This window comes from Thamnophis elegans, chromosome 3 (assembly GCF_009769535.1).
Source record: "Thamnophis elegans isolate rThaEle1 chromosome 3, rThaEle1.pri, whole genome shotgun sequence".
NCBI classification, from domain to species: domain Eukaryota; kingdom Metazoa; phylum Chordata; class Lepidosauria; order Squamata; family Colubridae; genus Thamnophis; species Thamnophis elegans.
Window position 1 is genome coordinate 84,583,735 of NC_045543.1, and position 26,925 is coordinate 84,610,659.

General features: G+C 34.0%; 1 protein-coding gene across 2 annotated transcripts in view; it reads left to right on the forward strand.

The window, feature by feature from the left end:
• The window catches only part of DAPK1 (death associated protein kinase 1), a 67,045-nt gene that overhangs the window by 37,169 nt on the left and 2,951 nt on the right, over positions 1–26,925 (forward strand). For both annotated transcript variants that reach the window (XM_032213352.1, XM_032213351.1), the window contains exons 12-24: positions 2,669–2,788; positions 3,156–3,254; positions 3,526–3,624; positions 4,113–4,211; positions 5,915–6,112; positions 7,070–7,267; positions 11,198–11,296; positions 15,168–15,245; positions 16,749–16,971; positions 21,698–21,886; positions 22,700–22,897; positions 24,548–24,686; positions 25,825–25,945. In XM_032213352.1, the coding sequence (XP_032069243.1) occupies positions 2,669–2,788; positions 3,156–3,254; positions 3,526–3,624; positions 4,113–4,211; positions 5,915–6,112; positions 7,070–7,267; positions 11,198–11,296; positions 15,168–15,245; positions 16,749–16,971; positions 21,698–21,886; positions 22,700–22,897; positions 24,548–24,686; positions 25,825–25,945 (1,860 nt within the window). The remainder of the gene's footprint in view (positions 1–2,668; positions 2,789–3,155; positions 3,255–3,525; positions 3,625–4,112; positions 4,212–5,914; positions 6,113–7,069; positions 7,268–11,197; positions 11,297–15,167; positions 15,246–16,748; positions 16,972–21,697; positions 21,887–22,699; positions 22,898–24,547; positions 24,687–25,824; positions 25,946–26,925) is intronic.

Consider the following 26,925-nt stretch of genomic DNA (forward strand, 5'->3'; position numbering starts at 1 on the left):
TCATAGGGATTAGTAGTAATAAATTAATGATATGTCTATTAAGCAGCCATCCCCAAATTGGGGGTGTATGCAATACAGCTACCACAAACATAAAGTGGCCAAGTGGCTGGGAATCCTGGGAGTTGGTCTGAACCTTAAAAGTGTCTTGATGAACAAAGCTAATATAGCTGAGCTTCCATCTCAGGTTGCCAATCTTTATTTTATGCACTGTTTGTACATAACAATTTATATCTTTAATATATTAAAGTGAGCAGCTCTCAAATTAGAAGTAGCCCTCGACTTAGAATTACAATTGAGCCTAAAATTTTGGTTGCTAAGTAAGACAATTGTTAAGTGAGTTTTGCCTCATTTTACAGTCTTTCTTGCCACATATTAAGTAAATCATTGCAATTATTAAATTAGTAACGTTGTCAAGTAACTTTGCTTGTAAGAAAGTCACAAAAAGTGATCACATAACCCCAGGACACTGCAACCATCACAAATACATGCCAGTTGTCAAGTGTGCGAATTTTGATCATGTTACCATAAGGTTCTTGCAATTGTCTTAAGTGTGAAAAACGGTCCCAAAAACAGTACAATTTTCAGTGCCATTGTAATTTAACGAACAGTCACAGAAGGAATGGTTGTAAGTCAAATATTACCTTTATCTTTTTCTTGGTTAAATTAAATGCTTATCATTACTACACTGGGCCAAGTTCTGATAATTTGTATGAAGTTTTAGTGAAATGAGCCGGACATACTACCATTTAAAATTCTAGCTTCTTAAATGAATAAGAATTTAAAGAATTCAAAGCGACGTTATAACAATATACCATAGAACAGTGGTCCCCAAACTTTCTCGCTTGGTGGTCCATGGTCCATCGTAACTTATAAAGCCCTTCATGGAATTGGATCTGGGTACTTGAGAGACCGCCTGCTCCAATTACCTCCCACAGACCCATTAGATCTCACAGGGTTGGCCTCCTCCGGGTGCCATCTACCAGCCAATGCCACCTGGCTATTACCCAGGGGAGGGCCTTCTCTGTGGCAGCTCCGGCCCTCTGGAATGAACTTCCCGCAGGGATTCGGACCCTCACCTCTCTCCAGGCCTTCCAAAAAGCCGCCAAAACCTGGCTTTGCCGACAGGCCTGGGGGTGATGAGTTCCCTCCCCTCTCGACATGTATGGTTGTGCGACTGTTGTTTACTTTTATTATTTGTATTTTGTTTTTTATGTTCCCCTTTTTTTCCCCTTGAATTGTTCGCCGCCCTGAGTCCTCCCAGAGAAGGGCGGCATACAAATAATAAATTCCATTCCATTCCATTTCATGGGGAGAGGGGATAGTTCCTTGTGAGTGGTAGGTAACTTTGTGCACAAGCGCAAGACTGCCACTTGCATAAGGGGAGTTTCACACGTGAGGACAAGCAGCTGCTGCTCACATGAGGGGAGCTTCATGCACCAATGCAAGACAGCCACCACTCGCGTGATGGGAACCTCACCATGCGCTCGCCCACTGCCTGGGCCTGTGTGTCCTGGTTCCAAGAAGGCTATGGGTATTAGGGACCCCTGCCATAGAAAATTGAAATCAGGAAGCAGTTGTTTCAAGCCTAATAGAAGGTCTACTAAATAACTTAAAACTAAATTAGAATCTCTCTTTACATAAAATTTACATTCTGAAAAAATGTAAGTGTTAATTGACATAATGTCAATTCAGCTCTTTGTAGCCCTTAGTAATTAGGATAGTTTGAGAATATATAATTCAGTTACAGGTACAATTTAAAGCAAGTATGTTTCCTTTGTTTATATCGACCTCATGAGACTTCTATTCAAATGTATAAATCTATAAGATATATATTTAATACAATTTGGATATCTTTATTTTCTTTATGTATTTTCTTAAATAGTTGATATATGTACTGAACAAATTTGTTCTTGAAAAAGAAAAGTATAAGAAATTTTGCAGGGTGATTCTTTTTTCTTTTTGTCCATCTGCTGATTTTCTAATTATTGTAAATGGGATTTCTGCTTGCTGGGGGTACTTTTTAAAGCCAATTCAGTTACTAAACCAACTATTTCAGAAGATGAATTTTAATCTTGACCTCTTGTGACATAAAATATAAATAAACAAAAGACTACTTTTGCAGGACTGCAACATTTAAATTATGTAATTTTTACTTCTGCAAAATCTTTGCTGCTCACTCCTACCACATGTTGAAATGTTTTATAAAACAAGACATATACTTAATACAAAAAGAGTAAAAATACTGAGCCAAAGAAATGAAAGACATGAGATTAAAAAAAAGAGTATAAGTAAACCTGTTTGGCCTCAAGCCTTTTCATTATATTTCTTCATGCATTACCTCTTTATACTTGTAAAATGGACACTTGAAGAAAATAAAAATCTCCTTAGATTAAAACAAAGTTGCTACATGTTAGATGTTTAAACTGACACTGAAGAATTCCTTGGATAGAGCCATTTGAAAATGCCTGCTTCTAATGCGTATAGTGTAGCAGCACAATTCCCATTAAGAATACTATTGTAGTCCTGTCAAAACTGCAATATATTGCTATGGCCCTTATTTTGCCTTGTTTGCTCTTTATAAGGGTACTTATCCCTCAAATTAATTATCTTTTTATTTCCTATTCCGCCTTCCATTTACAACTCTGCTTCATTTTGCTTAATTTATGAGGACGAGGAAGATTCATTTGTAATGAAGGCCATCATTCACGCTATCAATGATGACAATGTTCCTGGCCTTCAGCATCTTTTGGGGTCTTTGACCAATTATGATGTCAATCAACCAAACAAGGTATGTTGTTGTTTAGTTGCTCAGTGTTTAAAAATATGTGGAGGAAAAGATTTGTTTATCTTTTTTATATGATAACAGAATGTTTTATAATATATTGGAGAAAATATGCATTATTTTCTAGTATGCTGTTAATGTATTTAACACCAAGCATACATCACTGCATTGATTCATCTGTGATCATATCTTCGTTACTTATGTTTCCTCCCCAAATTTAATAGAAATAAACCAAGCAGCATGAAAACATCTCCAAAATATATAAGAAAATGCATTATATAAGTTCAAAACTGAGCACTGTTAAGCATATAGAATTATGTTCTAATTGTACTGTTATGGAATCCTTATAGAATTCTACATTGTTTTTCCCTAGCATGGAACACCTCCATTTCTGATTGCTTCTGGATGTGGGAATATTCAGATGCTACAGTTATTTCTAAAGCGAGGTGCCCGCGTTGATGTCCAAGATAAGGTGGGAAACTAATAAAATAAAACATATGACATATTGATAGTTTAGTGTAGAAGGATAGAGATTAAATATCTGTGTTTTATAAGTGTTCATTGTAGATTATGAACATTGTTTTAGTTAATTCAGGTTCAAATTACGATCTTGCAAGATCTTCCTTTTCAATTCATGAGCTGTATCTATCTGACATAAAACTATAATTCTGAGGATGTATTAAACAAATTGCTCAAATTAGTGTATGGTTTTGTTGATTACTACCATAAAATATTTTGGACAGGCAGGATCCAATGCAATATACTGGGCGTCTCGGCATGGTCACATAGAAACTCTGAAATTTCTCCATACAAATAAATGTCCTTTGGATGTTAGAGACAAGGTAAGTAAAAAAGTGTCATTGTTTTAAATAAAAAAGACATATTCTAATTTTTAATAAGCTACATTTTTGCTAGGTGGGCACATTTAAAATTTAACAGCAAGTAATGGAAAATATAATTTATATATAGAACATTGGCTATGGTAGTAGGCCGAGAAGAAAAAAAACATTTTGAAAAAGGGTTTCACTCATCTGTTGAGAAAAGCTGCTTTAAGGATATTCTTTACTACTCCCACATATCTAGTTTTTTTATGTGCCGGTAGTGGAATTCATGAGCTGTATTTCCATATTACACTTAACCATAAAATGTTTTGTTAAGCATGTTGTGCAGTCATAACTTACATTTGTTTCCAGTGAATTATGCAAATGAAGAAAATTAAATTATTGGAATTCATCATTAGAAATTGCATTAGGTAAATGCAGTCCTAATGTAGATATTTTCAACAGTCTGGTATAAAATAATATTTGCATGTGGTTGTCTTCTAATACAGTCTGGAGAAACTGCACTCCATGTGGCTTCTCGATATGGTCATGTTGATGTAGTTCAATACCTCTGTAGCATTGGATCTAATCCTAATTTTCAAGATAAAGTGAGTAATGAAGATTTATTTATACTGATTTTTGTGAAGTTAAAGTAGCTTCTGAAATGCAAATATAGTTGTGAACTGCTTTCTTATTTAAAATTGTTAATAAACTCAGAAATATAAAAAGCTTGTCTTTGTAATATGTCAGAATTTTGGTCTTCTACTATACCTTTTTCTTTATAATATCGCTATTCAGGCTTGAAAAGAATTTCAACTTTAAAAGCTCTCTCTACATCACTCCACACTATATATTAATAATTTAAAACACGTAAGAAAGTTAATCTTATAATATTATTTGTGAAGAAATAAGGACCTGATATAAACTTGAGATATTGTAGAGAACTAGCCAACCTTGGCACCAATTCCTTAATTTATAAATGTCTAGTTCAGTCACTTGAATTGATTAATACTATGACTTCATATCTAAGTTGTTGTCTGTAAATGTTGAAAAGTATTGCATATATATGTGTATTGTGGACTATAGAATTAACTATTGAATAAAACACCAGTTATTGAACCAGTAACTCATTGGAAGAATCAGAAGCTGAATTGTAATTTATACACAAAATTCAAGCTAGTAACCAAAAATGTCAGAGTTTGAAGCAAAGCCCATTGTAGTCCAAGGTTAAGATTGCAATAATGAATCAGGCCTATGATGAGTTTGGAAGGTGATAATTTTTTTAGTTAAAAGCCTGGATCTGCAACTTTGAAAGCCTGAGTTTTGAGAAACCTAGCCAATGTTCATTGGTAGCCATTAAAGAGATCTTATTGCTGGGTTGATCTTTCTTTTCAAAGGATCCTCCCCTTTGCTCCTGTCTGAGTGTGTGTATGCATATGAAAATTTCATTGTGAACATATAAGCTGGAAGTAATGATTGTTTTGCTTTGTTTTTTTCCCTGCCCACAAGACTGATATAGTTGATATAGTTGAAATGGCATGGTGATCCAAAGTCACACACATGCGTTTCCCTGGTTGAGAATAGACTTAAACCTGGGCTTCCTGAGAACTAGTCTAACCTCTGAAATGAATTTTATAAGAGCCGAGGTGGCGCAGTGGTTAGAGTGCAGTACTACAGGCCACTTCAGCTGACTGCTATCTGTAGTTCAGCGGTTCTAATCTCACCAGCTCAAGGTTGACTCAGCCTTCCATCCTTCCGAGGTGGGTGAAATGAGGACCCAGACTGTGGGGGCGATATGCTGACTCTGTAAACTGCTTAGAGAGGGCTGAAACCCCTATGAAGCGGTATATGTCTAATTGCTATTGCTATTTAAAACTATGCCATGCTGGACAGCTATTTACATGATAGGACATTAATGTAGGGAAAAGTCCTATAACAACTGGAGATACAGAGTTAGATTTTAATAACAGAATAACAGTTGGAAGGAGAGTTCCAGACAAACCTCCAGTGATGGAGCAGCCACAACTTCTGGAGGCAAGCCATTCCACTGATTAACTATTCAGGAGTTCAGGTGCTTTGAAGAATAGGTTGATTCCCTCTTTTTTGTGACAGCCCCTTAAATATTGGAAGACTGCTATCATATCCTATATTTATAGGATAGCTCATGAAACATGAATAAATAATGACACGGAATATACCCAGGTGACTTATTAATTGAGCCAAATTTAAAATGGTATTTTAAATAGTGGCAAAGCAAAAAGAATGTGGGATATAACTTTATTAATGTAAGTCCTTCAAAATTTCTTTATAGGAAGAAGAAACTCCTTTGCACTGTGCTGCTTGGCATGGCTATTTTCTTGTTACCAAAGCACTTTGTAAGGCAGGCTGTAATGTGAACATTAAAAATAAAGAAGGGGAAACTCCACTTTTGACAGCTTCCGCTAGAGGTTACCATGATATTGTGGAATGCTTGGCAGAGCATGGTGCTGACCTTGATGCAACTGACAAGGTTAGTTTATGGTTCAATGAGAAACATTTAACAAGCTTTTAAATAATACAAATCTGTATGCGTTGTATTCTTTAATACCTCTTTGGATATAGCAGTCACTATTTATTATTAAATAAAGGTATTCTTTAAAAACTAAATGCACTCATAAGCACTCCTATTGTAAATGCAGTTATTTTTACGAGATCTCAGCACTGTGTAGTGATTAACTCCGCTAACTCATTTTAGTTATTTTTTAACTTCACGGTTGACTCATATTTCAGTCGCCTTTATTGTTCAGTATCCTTCCCTTATTTTTCTCATTTACTTTCAGATTTCCTTTTTCAGTCTGAATGATCCCCTTTCGCTACTACATACTTTGTATAGTTTTCGAAAGGATTATTCCTAACTAAGTAAAAAAATAAGCCCCAAGTCACTTTAAGTGATATCTCTATTTTTTTTTTTACACCAGCTCATTCATGTGGAAAGGCTCTGTAGGAGAGCTCCATTGCAAGCATTCACCTGCAGAGCCAGCTAGAGCCAGTTCCTCCCAAAGTTATGGCAATTCCTCCTACTCATTTGCTTTAATTTCAAACCCTTGCTTTCATTGTACATTCTGCCTGCATTTGCTTGCATTCATCATTATCTTGTATTATCATGTACTGAGCAAATGTAAAATAAAACACACACATTTTTAGATATTCATTTGGAAGAGAAAATGTACGGTACCTTATTTTTGCGAAAATATGGTAATTTGGCAAAAGATTATCATTTCTTTTTCTTGAAAATTAAATCTCTTATATATGATTATTGAATTAAAAAGGCAAAAAAATCTTATTTTGCTGTAGAATTCATCCATAACTATAGCCATGTAATATATTCCATATCTATATCTGAATATGACAGAAGTGTGTGTATATGTGTGTGTATGTATGTGTGTGTGTGTGTGTGTGTATATAATTACCTGTGTTTATGTTTTAGGATGGACATATAGCCCTTCACCTTGCTGTACGAAGATGTCAGCTAGAAGTAGTAAAAATGCTGATTAGTCGAGGTTGTTCTATAGATTTTCAAGATAGACATGGTAATGCTCCTCTTCACGTAGCATGCAAAGATGGAAATGTCCCCATTGTAATGGCACTCTGTGAAGCAAACTGTAACATAGATATGACAAACAAGGTAATAAAAATAATAAATCTAATCCTATAAATATTTATAATAAGTGTACATTAAAATACCTTTTTTAAATGAACTACATTTATATTTGGGAAGAATACAGTATTTCATTTTTGTGTAGTAGCTATGTTTTAAGGACATAGAGGGATTTTTCCCTATAGACTCTAGAACCAGTAGGAAAATAAATGTTGCACTGTATGATCCCATCAGCATCTGTTACTAGCTTTGCTAATGAAAACTGCTTTTTTTCCTTTTAAAAAAAAACTATTATCAGCTTATTTGGTTTTGAACTTTTGAAGCTACATTATCTTGCAGAGGTATCTTCTCCATGTCATTGTCCAAATAAGCAATTAGTAGGTAATATAGGCTGTAGAATGGATTGAATATAATGAGTATATATCTGTATTTCCAAGTTAATTATTCAGTCATATTTTTCAGTAGCTGGTAGATGAATACCTCAACCTTTCTCTCAACATAATTATCAAGTTGTTCCATTCTGTGTATCAGGTAGAATAAGAAGGTGACTGCTCTAGGTAAACCAATATTTAATTGCAAAAAAGTGTATGAATTATAAAGGATAAAAGAATTATTATTATGTTTTATAAATCAGAAAAAGTTAGGGAGGATATCCTTCTGACAAACTCTATTTTTTCTTTTTCTCTTTTTTGTCATTTAATTAATCACAAACATCTGTCAGACAATATTCTTTAGCATTTCAGTATACATTCAAAAATTAGTAATGCAATGCAAAAATATCTGTTGTTATTCTAGTAATGATATTTAAAAACTCAATACCTCATATACTTGCTTTGTGGAAATGTGTTAGTAAAGTGCATGAAATCGGGAGGGGGGAATTAAAATCTAATTATCTTGATTGTCTGGATTTCCTTATGTCTATTTTCCATGGTGTTGATGGATGATGAAAAAACCAGACAGATTTGAATGTCCAGTATTGAATAATGAACATCTGAATAATGAAACATTTTAGTTGCCGAAAAAAGCAGTTGATTTCAAAAGTGCATTAAGGAACATTTTTGAATTTTAGAGATTTAAATAGAATTGCAGTATAGTTTTGTCATCTAAAATAAAACCCTGTGACCTTCTGTGCTAAAACTTCAAAATGAAAACATTGGATTTTTGGCTGATCTCATGAAATCATATATTTGGATCATTTTTAAGTGTAAATGTCACCAGCTGCCAAGTAAAAAGTTTATGTAAATGAGGCCTCTGTCTTCTTCTATTAGTGTAATCTTGACTGATTTAGTAATTAAAAACAGAGCCCTGCTAGAAACTGTTTATCAGGAAAGCAGAATTAAGAGCAAACAATCCAGCTTTTGTTATTTCGATTATCTTATCTTTGGTTGGTCCAGAGGATTTGGCACAAAATTTTTTTAGGGAGTAGAACATGTAAGGAATTTGGAATTGGTTCCAAAAAGGGAGATAGATGTTTCCAAATAAAAATTGGCTTGTAGTTGTTTTTATTCAATTTCTTCTGAGAATAACATTAGCACAAATAAATCAATCAAGTGCTTTGGGATAGAGTTCTAGAAAGGACATAAAACCCATAAAAACTTAGAAAGTATATGATTGAATTTTTTTCTGTGACTGTTGCACCTTAAACACATGATATTCTTAGCAGATTCTTATTTTTCTTGCTATGGGCCACCTGTGTTATCTGCTGATTTATTTTAAACCTATTTCAAAATAATGAATAATTTTATTCAAAATAATTCTAAAATAATATAATCAAGAAAAGGGGTCAGTTTTACTCTATGCTCAGCATCCCCCAAACCTGTTCTAGAGGAATTCAAGTTTAGATCAAACTTGGGTAGGTGGATAAATGGAAAATGTGCTTTTTTTGGGGGGGGGGTTGATGGAGCCTGGGAAATGGACTTCATACATCTAATTGAAGAATAATTTTATGAGTCACAGTGGCACAGTGGTTAGATTGCAGTACTGCAGGTTACTTTTTTTGACTGCAATTTGGCAGTTCAAATTTCACCAGGCTCAAGGTTGACTCAGCCTTCCATCCTTCCGAGGTGGGTAAAAAAACAGATTGTTAGGGGCAATATGCTGACTCTGTAAACTGCTTACAGAAGGCAGTAAAGCACTGTAAAGTGGTATATAAGTCCAAGTGCTATTGTTATCTGGTTTTTTGGGAGAAGATAGATTGGCTTTGGAGACTTTGACTTATGGTATCTAATCAATCAACAATTGATAAGAGATGGTATAAAGAAGCAAACATGGATATTTGATCTGGTATCAGTTAGGACTGATATTTGGGATGATTTAGGATTGAAGCAATGGTAAATTTTCTAAGAGTTGACTACAATAACAGTTTGTTAACAGAGGGTTTTGCAATTTTAATCTTGTCTTTTCCTTATTATTGTTTACAATTGCTATTATTATTATACTCTTGCATAAGTTCATTATTATTGTTTTTACTGTTAACCATTTTGGTATTAATATAGTTTAAAGATGATAGGCTAACAATTTGCAAGTAGATTTAGTAGTTCAACAATTTGAATTATTTTTCCTGTTTTCACAAGGGATGGGAAACTAATATTTGTTACATTATTATTGTAATGTTGTTACAATATTGTCAGAATTCAACTAGGGAGGATGTTAGATATTTTAGTTAATTTTCTTTCAAAACACATTTCTGTCAGGTTTTTTTTTTTTGTTGATTTGTTCTTTTCTTTTTTTAATATTTTGGTGTTTTATATTTTTTTTTTTGAATAAACTAAAACATAATATAAAAAAATTTAAACCTATTTTCCAGGATTTGTAGAATGGATAGATGAGACAATATGTTTCTTTTATACCCAATTCAAAGTTTTCTCTACTGGACAGTAAGCATTGTCCAATTGTATTGTTCAAGACCAGATGGTTATCAATTTAAAATCTAAGAATTGTATTGCAATATAATTGGGAAGGGGAATTGGATAGAGAAAGTGTGGTGTTTTTCTGCCTTCCTCAAGGAATATAAGAAAATAAACTTTTTATTATATATCTTTTTCCTGCCAAAATCCTAATTCCACAGAATTTATAAACATTTTTCAGTTTTTCCTACTATCTACTGATATATAATTAACTGACGAATTCATCTTGCTTCCTAATGTTCAGTTGTTTTAAAGTCATCAATAGAGAATAAAACTATTGACAAAATTAAAAATTCCAAAAACTTCTGCTAATATAGTGGAATTGTTCCTTACCGCAACAGAAATTAAAACATAAAATGAATTTTTTCTTATTTCCGTCTCATACAATGAGCTGAGTTATTCTAATATTTACTTATTTGTCATAATTCACTAGCTAATTGTGGACCTAGTTTGAGTTTGTATGGTGTGTGGGCTTTTTTTAGTATGAGGAAATTACCTTTTTTTAATAGTTGTCCTGTTTTACTTCAGATTAGTAGGCTCAAAATAGATTGAAAGCTCTTTGTATGCTATAAATATATCTTGGAACACTTTATGCTTGGCTCAATAAATCTCTGCACTTTGTGGGAGCTGTCTGTATAGCTGAAATTACAGTAGTACATATATAAGTCTAGACAGCTCTAAAGAATTGCTGTCATCTGAATTGTAAAGATGGAAGTTCATAACATTTTTAAGAGCAAAGATATAGCAGTGCATGAAAATTTAAAATTAATTTTTGATTTCTAATGTAAGTAAAATTTGGTCACTTGGCCAAGAAGAATTGAAAACCAGATGTGCATCTGAGATGACAAGCTGTCCTGTTGTTCTAGTTGTTATGCTCTTGTGTGCCTCATTCCTGTAAAATAGATATTTTATAGGACTTTTCCCATTATAAATTGCTTGATATATTTCAACTGTTCTACTGAGGGCATATTTTTCTTTCCAACCGACCACAAAATGAATTTGTAGATTTACTAATTTGTTACTTAACAAAAAGACCATGTTTCTTTTATAGTATGGGCGAACTCCTTTACATCTGGCTGCAAATAATGGAATCCTTGATGTAGTCCGGTACCTCTGTCTTAGCGGGGCTAATGTGGAGGCTTTAACATCTGTAAGTAGGATCTTTTTGTTTTCTGCTTATTGACAGTTTTCTATTAAATCAATAGAGTCCTTACTATTCCCTGAGTTCAGCTGTTTGTTTGCAGATGGTTCCCAACTAGTCCAGCTGTATTGAACTTTTTGGAAGACATGCCCAATTCAGTGCTATAAAAGATGGTATTTCATTTTTAGTATTGCCAGAGAAATCAGCCTTTATATATTCTTTATTTCTACTATATTTGTAGTCATAACAAGGCATTTCTGACAACACAGTCATGTTACTATTATAAAACTAAGAGTATGCAATTACTAACTTGATCCATTTATGGCAGCTGAAATGCAATCAACAATATTGCATAAAGAAATCAAGACACAGAATTTTATGTCCACATACATGTATGTATTTATGTGTTTACTGAAGAGTCATCTTCCATCAACCTCCAATAAGTAACTTGTGTCCCCTCTCCTCAAATATATAAATACAACTGTAATAAAGTTAAGGAGCACAGTGAAAAATATAAGACTAAGTTTGAATATAAAGACCAAACCAGTACAAAAACCAACCTTAGAATTGAAATAGTAAATAGCTTCTGCCTTTTAGGATCAGCCATCAAAAATATGCTGAAGAAATAGATCATAGACTAGCACTTTACAGAGTGTCATGAAGACTTTGGAAAAAAATATGTTGGGATGTTTTTATACCTATGCAGATCAGAATAGTGCAGACAGTGGTATTGCCTGTGACACTTGTGGAAGTGAACATTAATTTTGAAAAAGCCAGATAGAGCCTTGATGCTTCTGAGCTTGAAGATTTCTGAGAATACCAAGGATAGCCAAGAAAACAACAAATGAAATGAACAAAATCAGTCCAAGGTTTTTAAGAGACAAATGAGCTCCTCTGAAAAATCTATAATGTTGAGAAATGTGGAAGGAAATAGAAGAGGATAATCAGCAACAAGCTGGATAAACTCAGACACCATGGCAATGGGTTCAAGGATCAGACCAGGGACAGATTTTCATGGAGAAAATCTGTGTAGTCACTAAGAGTTGACACCAACTTAATAGCACATAATCAATCAGAAAATATTGAATTACAGAATTCTGTTGTGCTTGTAAACATGCTAACATTATCACCAAAAAGCAAAAGAGGGACAAGATAAGGCTAAGGTTTAGCCTTCAAAAAAAATGCATTGGAGATTGGGAAAAAAATCTGATTATTTTAACTGTATAAATTAATTCCTAATAATACCAAGAATAGTAACCACTAATCTATAATGCATTAGGCCTAAACAAATGCTACATTGTAAATAATTCCTGCATTTTAGATATCATCTTCATCTGGTTATTTCTGTTCTTATGTTTGTGCCAGCCAAAACAGAAAATTTAAATCCTTATTTGCATTTGTGTATTTTTAGCTATCGCTTATGTGGCATTTGTTTGATCTAATTATTCTTTGCAAAGATATAGAGGGATAAAAATGCATATAAATTGTTCCAAGTGCTAGAATATGCAAATAAGATAACTGCCTCTTGCTGGGGAAAAAAAAACCCAGATCCCCCTGGAAATATAAGCTCTAAAAATATAAGAATACTCTTAAGCTTCAGATAGTGTTGTGAGGAAATAATTTTTAGGCCCTTATGCTGATTTGTATTTCTGGGCAGAAAGATTTTGGCATTTATTAACCCCCATAAAAATATTAACCTAGGCTGGGCAGCGTGGAGCATTCTACTACTTTATGTTGTTGCCATGAAATAAAAATGCCTTTTAACTCTTCTAATTTTTATTTCTAAAAACTTACCTTATAGAGTAGGTTACAACAATTTGAAAACAATTAATAGTTGGCCCATTATCTTCCATCCATATTAATACAACGTAAGATTTAATTCTAATATTCTGCTTATATCTATGGAGAAAATGAGAACAATCAGTGCATCTCCTTGTTAAGTTCAGGTAGTCCTCAACTTACAACAGTTCACTTAGTGACCATTTGAAGTTACATCAGCGCTGAAAAAGTGACATGACCATTTTTCACACTTATGACCATTGCAGCATCTCCATGGTCATGTGATTTACATGTGAATTCTTGACAACTGATTCTCATTTATAACAGTTGCGGTGTCCTAGAATCATGTGATCCTCTTTTGCGACCTTCTGACAAGCAAAGTCAGTGGGGAATACAGATTCACTTAACAACCATTTTACTATTTTAAGAACTGCAGCCATTCATTTAACAAATGTGGAGAGAAAAGTCGTAAAATGGGGCAAAATTCACTTAATAAATTTCTCACTTGGCAACATAAATTTTGGGCTCAATTGTGGTCGTAAGTTGAGGGCTACCTGAATGTGTGTCTGTAGAACAAATAAATAATTAACACATCACTTTCAGTTATTATATAAAAAGCGCATATTCAGCTGAAAGCTTCAAGCTCAGTACCAGTGGTATCCTTCATAGAAATAAAGCCTATATTGGAAGCCCGTGATGGCTAACCTATGGCACGCATGCCAGAGGTAGCATGCAGAGCCCTCTCTGCTGGTATGTGCACCATCACCCCAGGTCAGATCTCTGACATTTCTTTCGTGACCTTCTGTTTCCCAGCAAACGACGAAACAGAAGCTCACAAAAGAAAAAGATCTTACCTCTTGCTGGTGTTGAGATGCCCCCGCCTCCTGCCGGCCAGCTGGTCTTCAGTCTCTGTTGCACAAGCGTGCATGTCCATGCATGCACGCACACATGCCTATGCATGCATTCACACGTGCACCTTTCAGTTTGGGCATGTGCATGCACATAGTTTGGGCACTCTGTGTCTAAAAGGTTCGCCGTCACTGTTGTAAGCATAGCTTAGATCGATGCTTGTAAGGCAAAAGCTGTAAGTGATACTGCTATAGCAATAGCAATAGCAGTTAGACTTATATACCGCTTCATAGGGCTTTCAGCCCTCTCTAAGCGGTTTACAGAGTCAGCATATTGCCCCAACAACAATCCTGGGTCCTCATTTTACCCACCTCGGAAAGATGGAAGGCTGAGTCAACCCTGAGCCGGTGAGATTTGAACAGCCGAACTGCAGAACTGCAGTCAGCTGAAGTAGCCTGCAGTGCTGCATTTAACCACTGCGCCACCTCGGCTGATGCATGTTTGGTTTCATGTTTGGGAAAGAAAATCATGAAAATGTACACAAGAGTTTACAATAGTGCTTACAAGTTTGTGAATCCTTTTGAATGTTAAACATTCATAAGTATAACCTAAAACATCAGTTTTCCACAAAAGTCCTAAAACTAAATAAAGTGAACCCAATTAAACAAATGTCTCAAAGCCACTTTTATTTATTCATTTATATATTGAGCAAAATGATCCTGGGTCGGGCTAAGCCTTTCAGGTGATCAGGTGTTACAGAAGTTAGGTGCCACAACTGAAAAGACATGCTTCTTGGCATTCTTTAATTGATTGCAGCAAGAGTATGCTGCTCCTACCAGATTTAGTAGAACAGGAGAGAGGTGGTCCTTTAATAAATTTATTAGTTAAATAACTAAATAAAATTCTGTGCTGCTTATAAGCTTTAATACTTTAACACTGATAATTTCCAATACCTTGCTTCTTATTAGATCAGGAAAAACATATCTACTTCACCATATTTTAAAGCATTTTTGTATTGTTCACTAAAAGAAAAAGAAGAACACAGTTTGAGAAAGTGAAAAGTTCCTTTAAGATGTTAAACTTTAAACATCAAATATCAAATAATTGTAAATTGATCTAGAAATGATGAGATAGTTATGATGTTAAATACATTAAATATTCCATATTTTCTTATCCTAAAATCAATAGAAGGATGGTACTTATTCAGACATGAACAAAAATTCATTTTAATTGACTTTTTGTTTTCTTATAGGATGGAAAAACAGCAGAAGATTTGGCTAGAGCAGAGCAGCATGACCATGTAGCTAGTCTGCTTACAAGGTTGAAAAAGGTAAAGGAATGAAATTGCACTATTATTTATATTTAAATGTATATCCTGTCTTTCTGTTTTTTCATTTAAGTAAGTTCTCAAAGCATCTTATAGTAAGCACACATAATGTGGACATAATGAAGAATCCAGATTTGTATCACTTCACCTAACACTTTAAAAGGCATTATGAAAAAAAGTTTCAAGAAATTTGGAAACAGTGATTGTGTAATAATTTGTTGTCAGCTCTCAATTTGACAAAGTTCTGTAGTCGTCTTGGGGAAATTCTGGAAATAAAGTAAACATTTAGAAATAAATACCTTAATTATAAGAGAATACTAGTTTTAGTTTAATTATAAAATACAAATGCAAGTAATTTTGATATTAATTGAAATTGTTTAGTGAAAAAGAACAAATTCCAATGGCTTAAAATGCACTACAGCAGGCTAACTCTGCTCACGCTGCCAGGAGTTTGATTCTTTGATCCTGATTGGCTGAAGGTTGACTCAGCCTTCCATCCTTCCGAGGTCAGTAAAACGAAGCCCCAGATTGTTGCTGCTAACTATGTATACCGCTTAGATAGGGCTGTAAAATACTGTGAAGCGGTATATAACTAAGTGCTATTGCTATTGCCATTTAGCCACAACTAACAAAGCCTTATAAATCATAGGGAGTTATGTGGCATATAAATACCTAACTGGCATATATGAATATGAAATCACAGCTGTTAATTTTTTAGCTACTGTTCCTCTTCATACACATTGAATTCTTCGCAAGAATCTAGGATGACATAATGTATTGGTGTATATGCACTGATCCAAGCATTGTAGCCTTTTGTAATTGCTAGATGGAAATTTTGTCACTGCACAGATTTTCTAAGTGCCATTCAATATTTTTTTATATGACACCCACTGTGCCAATAACCAATGATACCACCATGGTTGCTTTATGCCATAATCTTTAGATATTCTCCAATGTTTGTCATCTGTTCTTATTATTCTTACTGCACCATCCATTGCCTTATTCATTCATTGGATTTATATAGCCACCCATTTCACATTTCACATACATGACTCTAGGCAGCTTACAATAAAATAGATATGCTTCGTAGTATAAAAAGTAAAACGTATAGCAGCTGAACATCAGTGAACTCTACCCATCTAGTTTAGAAATTTTAAGAAGGCCTATCAGTTCTCCCATCTCTGTTAAATAATCATGGAATGAGCTTTTGATGCTAGCAGATAGGCATGGGATCCTTGTAGGTATTGCCATGTTGGTTGTATTTTTAATTTATTGTTTTATTTTTGTGTTGTTTGTATTTAATTCACTTTGTTCTAAACTACTTAGAAACATAAGACCGGGTAATTAATAATATTGTTAGTTACTTAAATAATGATTTGTTATTTTAATCAGAATGCTAAATCTGGATAGCTGTCCTTTTTTTTAAAAAAAAGTATATTATGAAGTATATTTAGTCTAATATTTCTCATCATAATGTGCCTGATTTAATACCTGTTTTATCTTTAGGATACACATAGGGCATTATTCATCCAGCATCTTAGACCTACTCATAATCTACAGCCAAGAATAAAAATTAAACTTTTTGGCCACTCTGCATCTGGGAAAACAACTCTTGTGGAGTCTTTAAAGTGTGGGCTACTAAGAAGCTTCTTCAGAAGGCGCAGACCTAGGCTCGCTTCTACAAATTCTGTCCGATTTCCTCCTTCACCTTTATCTAATAAGCCAACAGGTACCACTTTTAAGGATGTTTATTTTGTGCTATCAGCACTAGAAAAACATTATGATAAGAATAGCTCTTTTCATTATGCATTTATAGTAGTATGGACGCATTCTGTAATGCAATTCTGCACTCCTTTGTAAACGGAGGCTGAATGGGATTATTTTTAGAGAGAAATGAGAAACGTTTATGCCATCACGAAAGGAAATGCATACTCAAGTGGAATAAAAGTAGTACTTCAAAATAGTAGAGCATTGTCAGTGTAGTGATGAAAGTGAAATTTGTTTCATTTGCTATATATAGCCTGTTTTCTGTTTCAGTGATACATTAAAGTAGTATGTCATGGTGATCTAGTCAGTATTTGAATAAATGATCTCCAAAAGGATCTCTAAAGTTAGTAATATAAAACGATTGCCAATGAAATGGCATGATTGTCTCCCTGTAGTTACTATGAGTCAATCTCAATTCGAGAGCATCTTTATGTTTCATAATTATCAAAGGTTTAAAATGGGCAAGGTATGAAAAACAATAACACACTGGAATTCATTATAGTTAATTGTGAAGGAAGTATGTTTTTCTACTGCCCAAATGTTGCTTTTATAGTACAAGGAAAAGGCAATATCCCTGACTCATATATCTAGCCCTCAGTAAACCCATCTTTATATCTGAAATAAATTAGTGAAATAATTAGTAAAACTATGCTTCTGAATTGATTGCCATAGCTAAACCTTTCACAGCAATAATAGTCAAATTGTTAAGAGTGCTTCTGAGAACAGAAATTGTTAGTGCTTAAGGCACCCCAGTCTCTTGCCCTCCCCCCAAAAAATGAGATCTATTTTTTGCCTATCTTGAGCTATCACAAACGTTTTATTCCATATGATAAAAACCAAACGCTTTCAAGTTCTTTTTTCAAGTGATATATCATAAAACATCAACATTTCACAAGATTTGGGGGCAAGAAGCCTGGGAATTATGCACAATTGCACACTGTTAATAAATATTTTGCAACCACACCATTGCAAAAAAAACCCAAAAGTACAGTGGGGTTCCATTTGCAATGGCTTATTTTGTAAATTAGAAACAAAAGTTTATATTCCATAGAGATCATAAATATTTTAAAATAGCTTATATTCCATTATAATCATAAGTGTTTTTATATTTTACACTATTATCTTTTAAAACAAATCTCTTCTGTTGATTGTCATGTATAGCTGTTATGCTTAAGAACTTTCAATGAGGCGTTTGTTAGGATTCTTTTTTTCACTTTACTGTTAAGTGTTTTAACAGATCATCCTTCCATAGGTGGAAATCTGCATGATAAGTAAGATAAAGTTTTTCTTATAAAGCATCATGCTTGTTTTTACTCTCAATAGATACTTTATATTTGGGCTGTCCAACCTTGACAGCATTAAGACTTGTGGGCTTCAACTCCCAGAATTTCCAGCCACCATGGCTGGCTAGGGAATTCTGGGAGTTAAAGTCCACAAATCTTAAAATTTGCCAAGGTTGAACAGCCTGAAAAACAAGATTTCAAAATTGGATGGGAGGTAAGTTCCCATTACTTGTTTAATTCTTGAGTATTTAGTCTTTAATGCCTGTTAAGAAAAGGTAGATCAGGTCAAGGCCCTTGAGAAAGAAGCTTGATTTAATCACCATACATACCCAAATGCTTTGTTTGTTCATTGGTTTTAACACAATGTGAACAAAGGCTAAAAATATTTTGCCACATTTTGAACAGGATATTGTCAGACTGGGGTGTGTTCTGGGAATCAGAATGCTAAGAAATCTCAAAATCAAATCCTATAAAGGGTACTTGTAAAACTGACCAAAGAATAGAAGAAAAGAGTTTTCCATGATAGCTATATTGAAATATCTAAAATGTTGTCAGGTACTGTACAAAAACAGAGCAGGAGCATTCTTTCTTGCTCTAGAAGAGAGATTAAAGCCCCTAAATGAAAATTGCATAGAGCTTTATTTTAGCTTAAGAGTAAGAAAACTATACTATCTAATTAGTTTATCTAACAGAATGCTAACTTAGTTTTGATAGGATGAATTGTTATCTTAAACAAAATCCTTCTCTATCAAGGTCAGTGATGTTTTGCAGAAACAGCTTGAATATCTGGAAATAACCTTTTCTTTTATTTGGAGCTTGCCAATGTTTGCTTTTATTGGGATGCAAAATTGAATAATGGTAACTAGCCTTTCTTCCAGAGCACTGAAAAAAAATTCACTCAAAAATAGAATTCAGTCTTGAGATGCGATTCCCAGTGAATTACTGAAAACTGATATTGTAGCTTGCTTAGTTTTTCTGACTCTTTTATTGACAAAGGGCAGTCCTTTTGGATTCCTGAGGACTGAATGCAGCATTAAACTGGTCCATCTGGAAAACAGGAACAGAACTGAGCCAGTCAGCTATCAAAAAATCGACTTAGGTAGTAAGATTAAAAAAGAATATGCACTCCATCCCTATTGGAAATTATGATATTGGTTGAGAAGCAAGTCAGAGACGAGAGATGAAAATCTGAGCCATATAATAAATTGTTCCATCTGGTGAAGAAATGTACCAGCATTCCCTGGGCAGCTTTTGATATGTCGCATGGAGAGATAGGATTTAGTTAAAAAAATGGTTCAGTTTCCATTCAACCCTGCCCTTGACATGTCTGAAGTCAAAGCAACCAACCAAATTGCTGTATTGCTCTCAGATCTGTATTCATAAAGATCACTATATGCTCTTCAGTCAAAAATTTGAAAAGATGCCCTTTGGATTCCTCAATATATTTGTTGGGCTTTTTAAACTTGGAATGAAGGATAGCCTTCTTTGACACACACTCTTTTTGACTAAACCCTTGGCCTCTGTCATATTCCTGAATGGTTACATTTTATATTAGAAAGAGAAATTGGAAATTAACTTTGATTTTGTAGGTTCTGTGGGTAAGGTCTGATCGTGTTGCCTTTTGAAACAGAAAAAACTGAAATCAGTCAGTGAGGTATTGGAGCAGACCATCAAAGTCTTGAATATTCTGCCATGCAACCCTTTTGTTCTTTGTTCTTACTTGAGGCATCATAACAGGTGCACCCTTTGGAAAATTCATGCGCCAATTTCAAAGATTGCACCTGTTTGTCAACACAACTGTGTATACATACAGTCATTTACTTTCATTGTCAGTTGGCAGTTAGTGTTTCAAGAACAAGTTGCACTAACCCACTTTGAATCTATTTTCTGATGTTTAGTATACTCCTGTTGAGCATAATCTCTGCCTTTCTTAGCAGAGTTAACTTGAGGATAATTGTATCTACTATTTACTTGTGCTTCACATCTAAGAGTTTCTCCTTACCTACAGTATGATAAATATATTACCGTCCATGTTTTTGGAAAGAGTTAGATTTATAATCCTATTTTTTGCCCCGGAAGTTGAAGGATCCTCCTCTTAGTTTTCCCAACAACAGTAACCTTGTGAGTCAGGTTTGGATGAGAGGCTGACCCAGTGCCCTTCCTAATCCAGCATTTTAGACAACATCTGATCACTTTAATCTGCAGTGTGCTAAAGTTCAATGCTATGTAAAATGGTCCAATAGTATACAAAGACCGTTTATTTAATTCATACATTTGGAAAATATATTTCCATTTGTAAATATGCCATATTTTCAAGGTGTGAGAAAATCCCCTGCTTTAAAAGATTCTATCTTTCTTATATCTAGAGAAAAGGAATTCATTCCACTAAATCCACTGAATTACTTGCCTAAGACTGAAAGTCAAATCATTAGTCAATACCTATTCTTTCTTCTTATTCATATTATTTAACACATTAAGACACTTCGGAATTTCTTAAGCGTTAAAAAATAGGTTTGCAGATGATCCTGTTCCATTATATTGAAAATATAGGATATTTTTAACGCACTGGTGTAGTAACTTGGTTCTCCACTAGAGGACATTAAAAGAGTACAAATATATATAAAAGGAAGTTAAGGCCCATCCAGGAATTCTCTCCGTTTATTTCTCCACTTGGAAAATAGTTTCTTTGATAATACAGAATAGCATATTGATAATCTAAGTGAAAGTGCTTTCAAATTGGAACAAGCCTCTGAGCAACTTCACCTTCCAGTTCGGTGGTTACAGCACAGTGTATACTGTTCAGGGACAGTCCAGCATCCTCAGTCAAGATTTATTGCAGAAGATTGTCTATGTAATAATATACATGTGATTATATGTTATGGAAATTGAAAATAAAAATATTCATTTTAAAGTAAAAAAAAAGATTTATTGCAGAAGAAAAAGGGTAAACAAATCGCCATCATAATCATCCACATGGATGCATGGTGCATGTGTAGATGGGAATTCTGATGTTCATTAAATTACATCACATTACATTAAATAATTAAAAACCCAGCTGTTTGGTTTTAACATTTTTATTCAGTTATGAAGTATTATAAAATATAAAAGTAAATAGAAAAGCAATGGAGGAGGGAATGGGGGAAAGAGAAGTGATTTTGCTCACTTTCTTTTGTTTCTTATTCATAATTGGGAGTATGAGAAAAAATGTACAAAAAAGGGCTGTTCCCAAAAACTGAAGTTCTTTTCTAAGGAAAATTGACGGCTCTGACTGCTAATGGTACTAGGACTTTTCATTATCTTGTCAAGCCTACACTTACCGCTTTTAATTCTACAGAGTTTGAAATCATTAAGTGGCCAATTTTCCAAAGTTTGTAATCTTTAATTTATATTCTTTGCCTAATCCAGTTTCAGTAAGTATTTCAAATCTGTATCCTGGCTGTGAGAATGTTAGCGTGAGAAGCCGAAGCATGATGTTTGAGCCAGGCCTGACCAAAGGGATGTTGGAAGTATTTGTTTCTCCCTCTCATCATTCCCACTGCTCCATGGATGACCAGTCCACAAAGTGCATTGATGTGCAGAATGCTTATTTGAATGGTAAAGCAAAAAGTTTGGTGCATTATAAGTGTATTTTAATATCACTGGCAAGGTCTTTGGTGCAAACAAGTTCTGCTTTAACCAGAGGTGGGTTGCTCCCGGATCGGCCCGGATCAGGCAAACGGGTAGTGAGACGGTGGGAGGCTCCGCTCGGACTCTTCTGCGCATACGCATCGCACATGCCCGAAGTAACAAAAATTGGCAACCCACCACTGACTTTAATCCATTTTTTATGCATTGCATTAACTATTTCCAGAACTTCAGCAACATTTAGTTTTTTAAAAAATCTTGAATATGCAAAGTTCCATGTAATAAATAGTAAGATCATTATAAGCATAATCAGTGCTTAAATCTAACTGCAGCAACCAGATTCTATGATGCACATGAGGCCAATCCCAGGAAAAAATGGTTAAGTTTAAGAAAAGCTACATTTGCACCGTTGAGCTCTTAAGCACCTTTTTGTCTTTAGATTTCCCCAAAATGTTTCCTGTTCTTAATGATCACTTAATTTCAATACATCTGGAATTAATTTTAGCACTAAATTTTGTGCTTAAGTACAAGCTACTTTTTTGGCTGAATTTATTGTGTCACTTTTTAAAGATTAATTTTGAATAAGGTAAAAGTAAATTGGAGGGGGGGAGAGGGATCTGAGTGGAGTCTTATAGGTAGTTTACCAAGCAGTGGGACAACCAGCAAATCTGAAACAGTCTGAGAAAAAATATTGTGATTTCTCTCTGGAAATAAGAATGTTTTGTTAACATTTCATAACTTCTGTCATTTATTAGTTTGATAACAAACTTTTTGCTCTTTTAGGAATTGGTGATTTCAGTGTATGGGAATTCTCTGGAAATCCTGTCTATTTCTGCTGCTATGATTATTTTGCTGCAAATGACCCCACTTCAGTTCACATTGTGCTTTTTAGTCTTGAAGAACCTTATGAAATACAATTGAACCAAGTGACCTTTTGGCTTAGTTTCTTAAAATCACTAGTTCCAGTTGAAGAACCTATAGGTATGTCTATTTACATGATGAATAATCTGTGCCAGTCACCTGTATATGAAGAGAAACAGCTGCATTTTTAATAATCATAGTCATATTGTCTTAAAATTATTATAAAATGTATACATTAATGTGATTGTTCTATACTTTAGAAAAGATTCGATTCATGTAATTCAAGATCATCTTCACTTTATTTCCATGAAACACTTTTCACCTGTTTTGTGACATTTTCATTGAAAAACAGAATTAAAATGCATTGATTACATTTCTGTCCAAACTCGTAATGTTACTAAAATTTTAATTAAATGGTCACATCACGAGATTGAAAGGTTTTTATTCGATGCTGAGACTATTAAAAAATAACCTGTTCCTATTTTAATGTTGCTATTTATTTCTTCTATGCAAAGCTTTCCGTGATGGAATTTGCTTTCTCTATGTAGATAGAGTGTCTTTTTTCATTTAACGTCTTCTCTTCTCCCCGACCCCCAAGACTTTTGAAGAACTTTGAACCAACCATGCCACATCTTTAAATGACTGTAGCCTCTTATTGGCTTTGAGATGCAGTTCCCTTAAGGACAACTCCCATGCAAGGAGAGTATGTCCTTGAATGATTTGCATAGGCTGGGTATTTATCTTTTGCAAACTGTCATCTGATTTACAATGGGAATTAATTGGCTTTTCCCAAGTCAGTGATACATACATTCCTCTTCATTGCACATTCATTCAATTTTTTTTTCCTTTGGGAAAATTTACTCCATAAACAACTTGGAGAAAATGAATTCTGGTGCGAAGAATTTTTCCATATATTTCAACCATCACTGAAGTGCATATTTAATTTTTTTAAAATGTGCATAGATGTTTATTATTAACATTTAACTTTATTTTCAATGCAGCCATTTTGCACATCATCAAGAACCAATACTGATTACATTCTAAGAAACATTTATACTGTTAGAAGTAATAATTCCTGTACAATTGTATGTGTGTTTATATACAAAAAAGAAAAAAGGTTGAATGTGTTTTTGCATTATTTGCATTTAGGATGTATTGGTTCTTGCTCGTGTTGATTTTTGTGGTGCTGCTACTAAGTGTTTGTAATTCAATAATTACTACAAAGTTTAAATCACTATTTTCAAAAAATATGACATGTTATTTCCCCAGATGATGTATTTGTGCAAAGTTGTCTTTAGTGTTACCTCATTCTTGTCCCAAATGTATCTCTTTCTCACTCTCTCTCACTTTCCCATTCTTTTTCATGGTATCTCCAAGGCTTTCATACTTAATTCTCTCTTACACGAGAATGCTTTGTGTAAGTACTGTAAAGTTGCATTCATACCATTGTATGAATGGGTTTTAGATCAGTTGTTCCTTGCCTGTAATATCTACCATAAATTTGCAGTACTGTAAACTATTGTATCTAAAGGGTAAATTCTTTTTTTAAAAAACCTCCAAAATGTGTATTTAATTTATAAATGGACAGATTATGACTATTTATTCCCATTTATAATGTGTTGTCTTTATTTTGTAAAATGGAGCAGTATAAATAAACATAGAATAAATGTAGTCATTCTCTTCAGACCAAGAACATATATAGAAGCATATTACAGTAACAGGAAGAAAAATCTGTTTGTCCTGAATTTCTTTATTATTTGTCTCCTGAAGCATTTGGAGGAAGGCTGAAAACTCCACTTCATGTTGCACTGGTGGCTACACATGCAGATATTGTTAATCTTCCACGTTCTGCTGGAGGAGAGTTCCAATATGACAAAGATACATCACTTTTGAAAGAAATTAGGAATAGGTAAGAGAGAAAAAACATAGTCTAAATTATAGGAATACCTGCAATACTTTGAAATTAGCATATTATACATAATGTAACTGAATTCATTTAACTTTGGTGGGAGGAAAAGAGGTATTCCCATGCACAGGAAAAGTTCATATTAATTATACTGTTTTATACTTTTCAGAGTATAAGACGCACCAAGATTTTGAAGAGGCAAATTTTTTTTAAAAAGTTTTTGCACTCTGCAGACCTCCCCAAAATGGCCTGTTTTTCGCAAAAACAGGCTTGTGTTTTTTTTTCAAAAAAAGGGTATGCATAGCCTTATACAGTGCTCCTGCGGGCTGGGGGGGGGGGGCAAAATTGAGCAAAAAATGGCCTGCCCTCCACAGCCCCCAGGAGCACTCTGGAAGCCTCCTAAATGCTATGCACAGCCATTTTGGTGAAGGGGGCGGTCTTTCTAGAGGCAAAAAATGCTGTATTCAGTGTATAAGATGCACCCAGATTTTTGCCTCTTTTTAGGCAAAAATGTGAGTCTTATACTCCGAAAAATATGGTATTTTCTATTATAGGAGTGTGTTGCCATCATATGGAAGATTTCCCCTCATCTTCCAAGCCTTAGCACAGTGTTTCTTATCCTTGGTCACTTGAAGATGTCTGTCCTAAAATTCTGGGGGAGGAGAAACACTGTCTTAGCAGAATGGTCTAGAAGCTTCTATTGTCTATAAAGCTTTTAATACATTTGTTTTTTATTCCAATGTAAATTTATTCTAGATTCAGTAGTTTAAGTAAAGTAGAACCATGAGTCCCTGAACTGTCGGATTAAACATTTATTACAATAAATAGATTTCTGACATAAGAAATAGAAAAATGAACTAAGTTTAAAATCAAAAGAAACATCCAGTTTCTCTTTATTCTTGGAGTAATCTGGGTAAGGGACCAGTATAACCCCTCTCGGTTAAGTATGAAATATAAATAGATAAAATATAAATAAGTAAATAGAAATGAGTGATGGAATTTAATAGAACTGGCTTTCAAGTGGAATGCTTCGTTTGTAATCTCAAGAAATATTTTATCTGCCAAAATTATTCAGTTAGAAAAAAGTAAAATTGAGCTTTGGGGCTAAAATTATAATTATTCCCCTCTCCCCTTTTTTTAGGTTTGGGAATGATGTTCACATTTTGGACAGATTATTTATTCTAGATGCTGGAGCATCAGGTTCAAAAGATATGAAGATCCTCCGAAACCATCTTCAAGAGTTGCGCAGTCAGATTATCTCTGTAAGTTATATGTACAGCCACAGATTAGTCATTAACCAGGTCCTTACCTATTTGAATGCAACTACAGTTATGTCACTCTTTCTGATATCGGACAATGTTAATAATAGTTGGGTTGGAGACACATATATATGAATTAGAATGGAAATTTACTGTTTTGCTTATTAAGTTTTTATCATAATACATCTTTTTTTAAAAACATGTCTTTTGGTGGGAGAGTTTCTGCCCATTTTTTAGAAGACAACATTGTTCGCCAGCGTAGGGGCATCCAAGTGTATTAAAATTGCAACTCATTACATTTTCATATAGCTGCCTAAGAATTCTGGGAACTGAAATCCTGATTTATTGGAGGTCATCAGGTTAAGAAAAGCTATTTCAGAGCTTTTTAAACTTGACAGTGAATACATTACTGATTTTATTCTATTTCTATCTTATATACCTTCAATTACACGTTGGCCAATCTTTTAGGTTGGTTGAGTTATGGCAATAGGTTTCTAGTGTTAGTCCCACTAGCAGGAAACAGGATATAGGTTGTAGCTAATAATACTGCCCACTGTATATGTTATAGATGTTGACTTTCTATACTAAATTATTTAACATAGTGCTTCTTTATGTTTAGTAACTGCACATATGCCTGTCGTTTTTATGAAAGAATATCATATTTATCCACTTAATACAATTTTCAATTGCTATAGCAAGTGAAACAGACAATTTCAGAGTCATCTTATGAAATAAGAAAAGTAGTCCAAACAATAGAAAGATAAGAGGAAAGAGGAAACTCAACTTCGGGTGGGATGGCTGCATTGATTGGAGAAATTAATATTTTTCATGAAATAGGATCAAATTTCATCTAACCACTGAATAAAAAATTATTTGCACAAAAGGGCTATATGTCAGTAATTTTAGTGTAATTGGCAATTTCACTTACAGGCAATGAAAGATGTATATTGCTAAATAAAATTGATTATTTTGTTAAAATAATA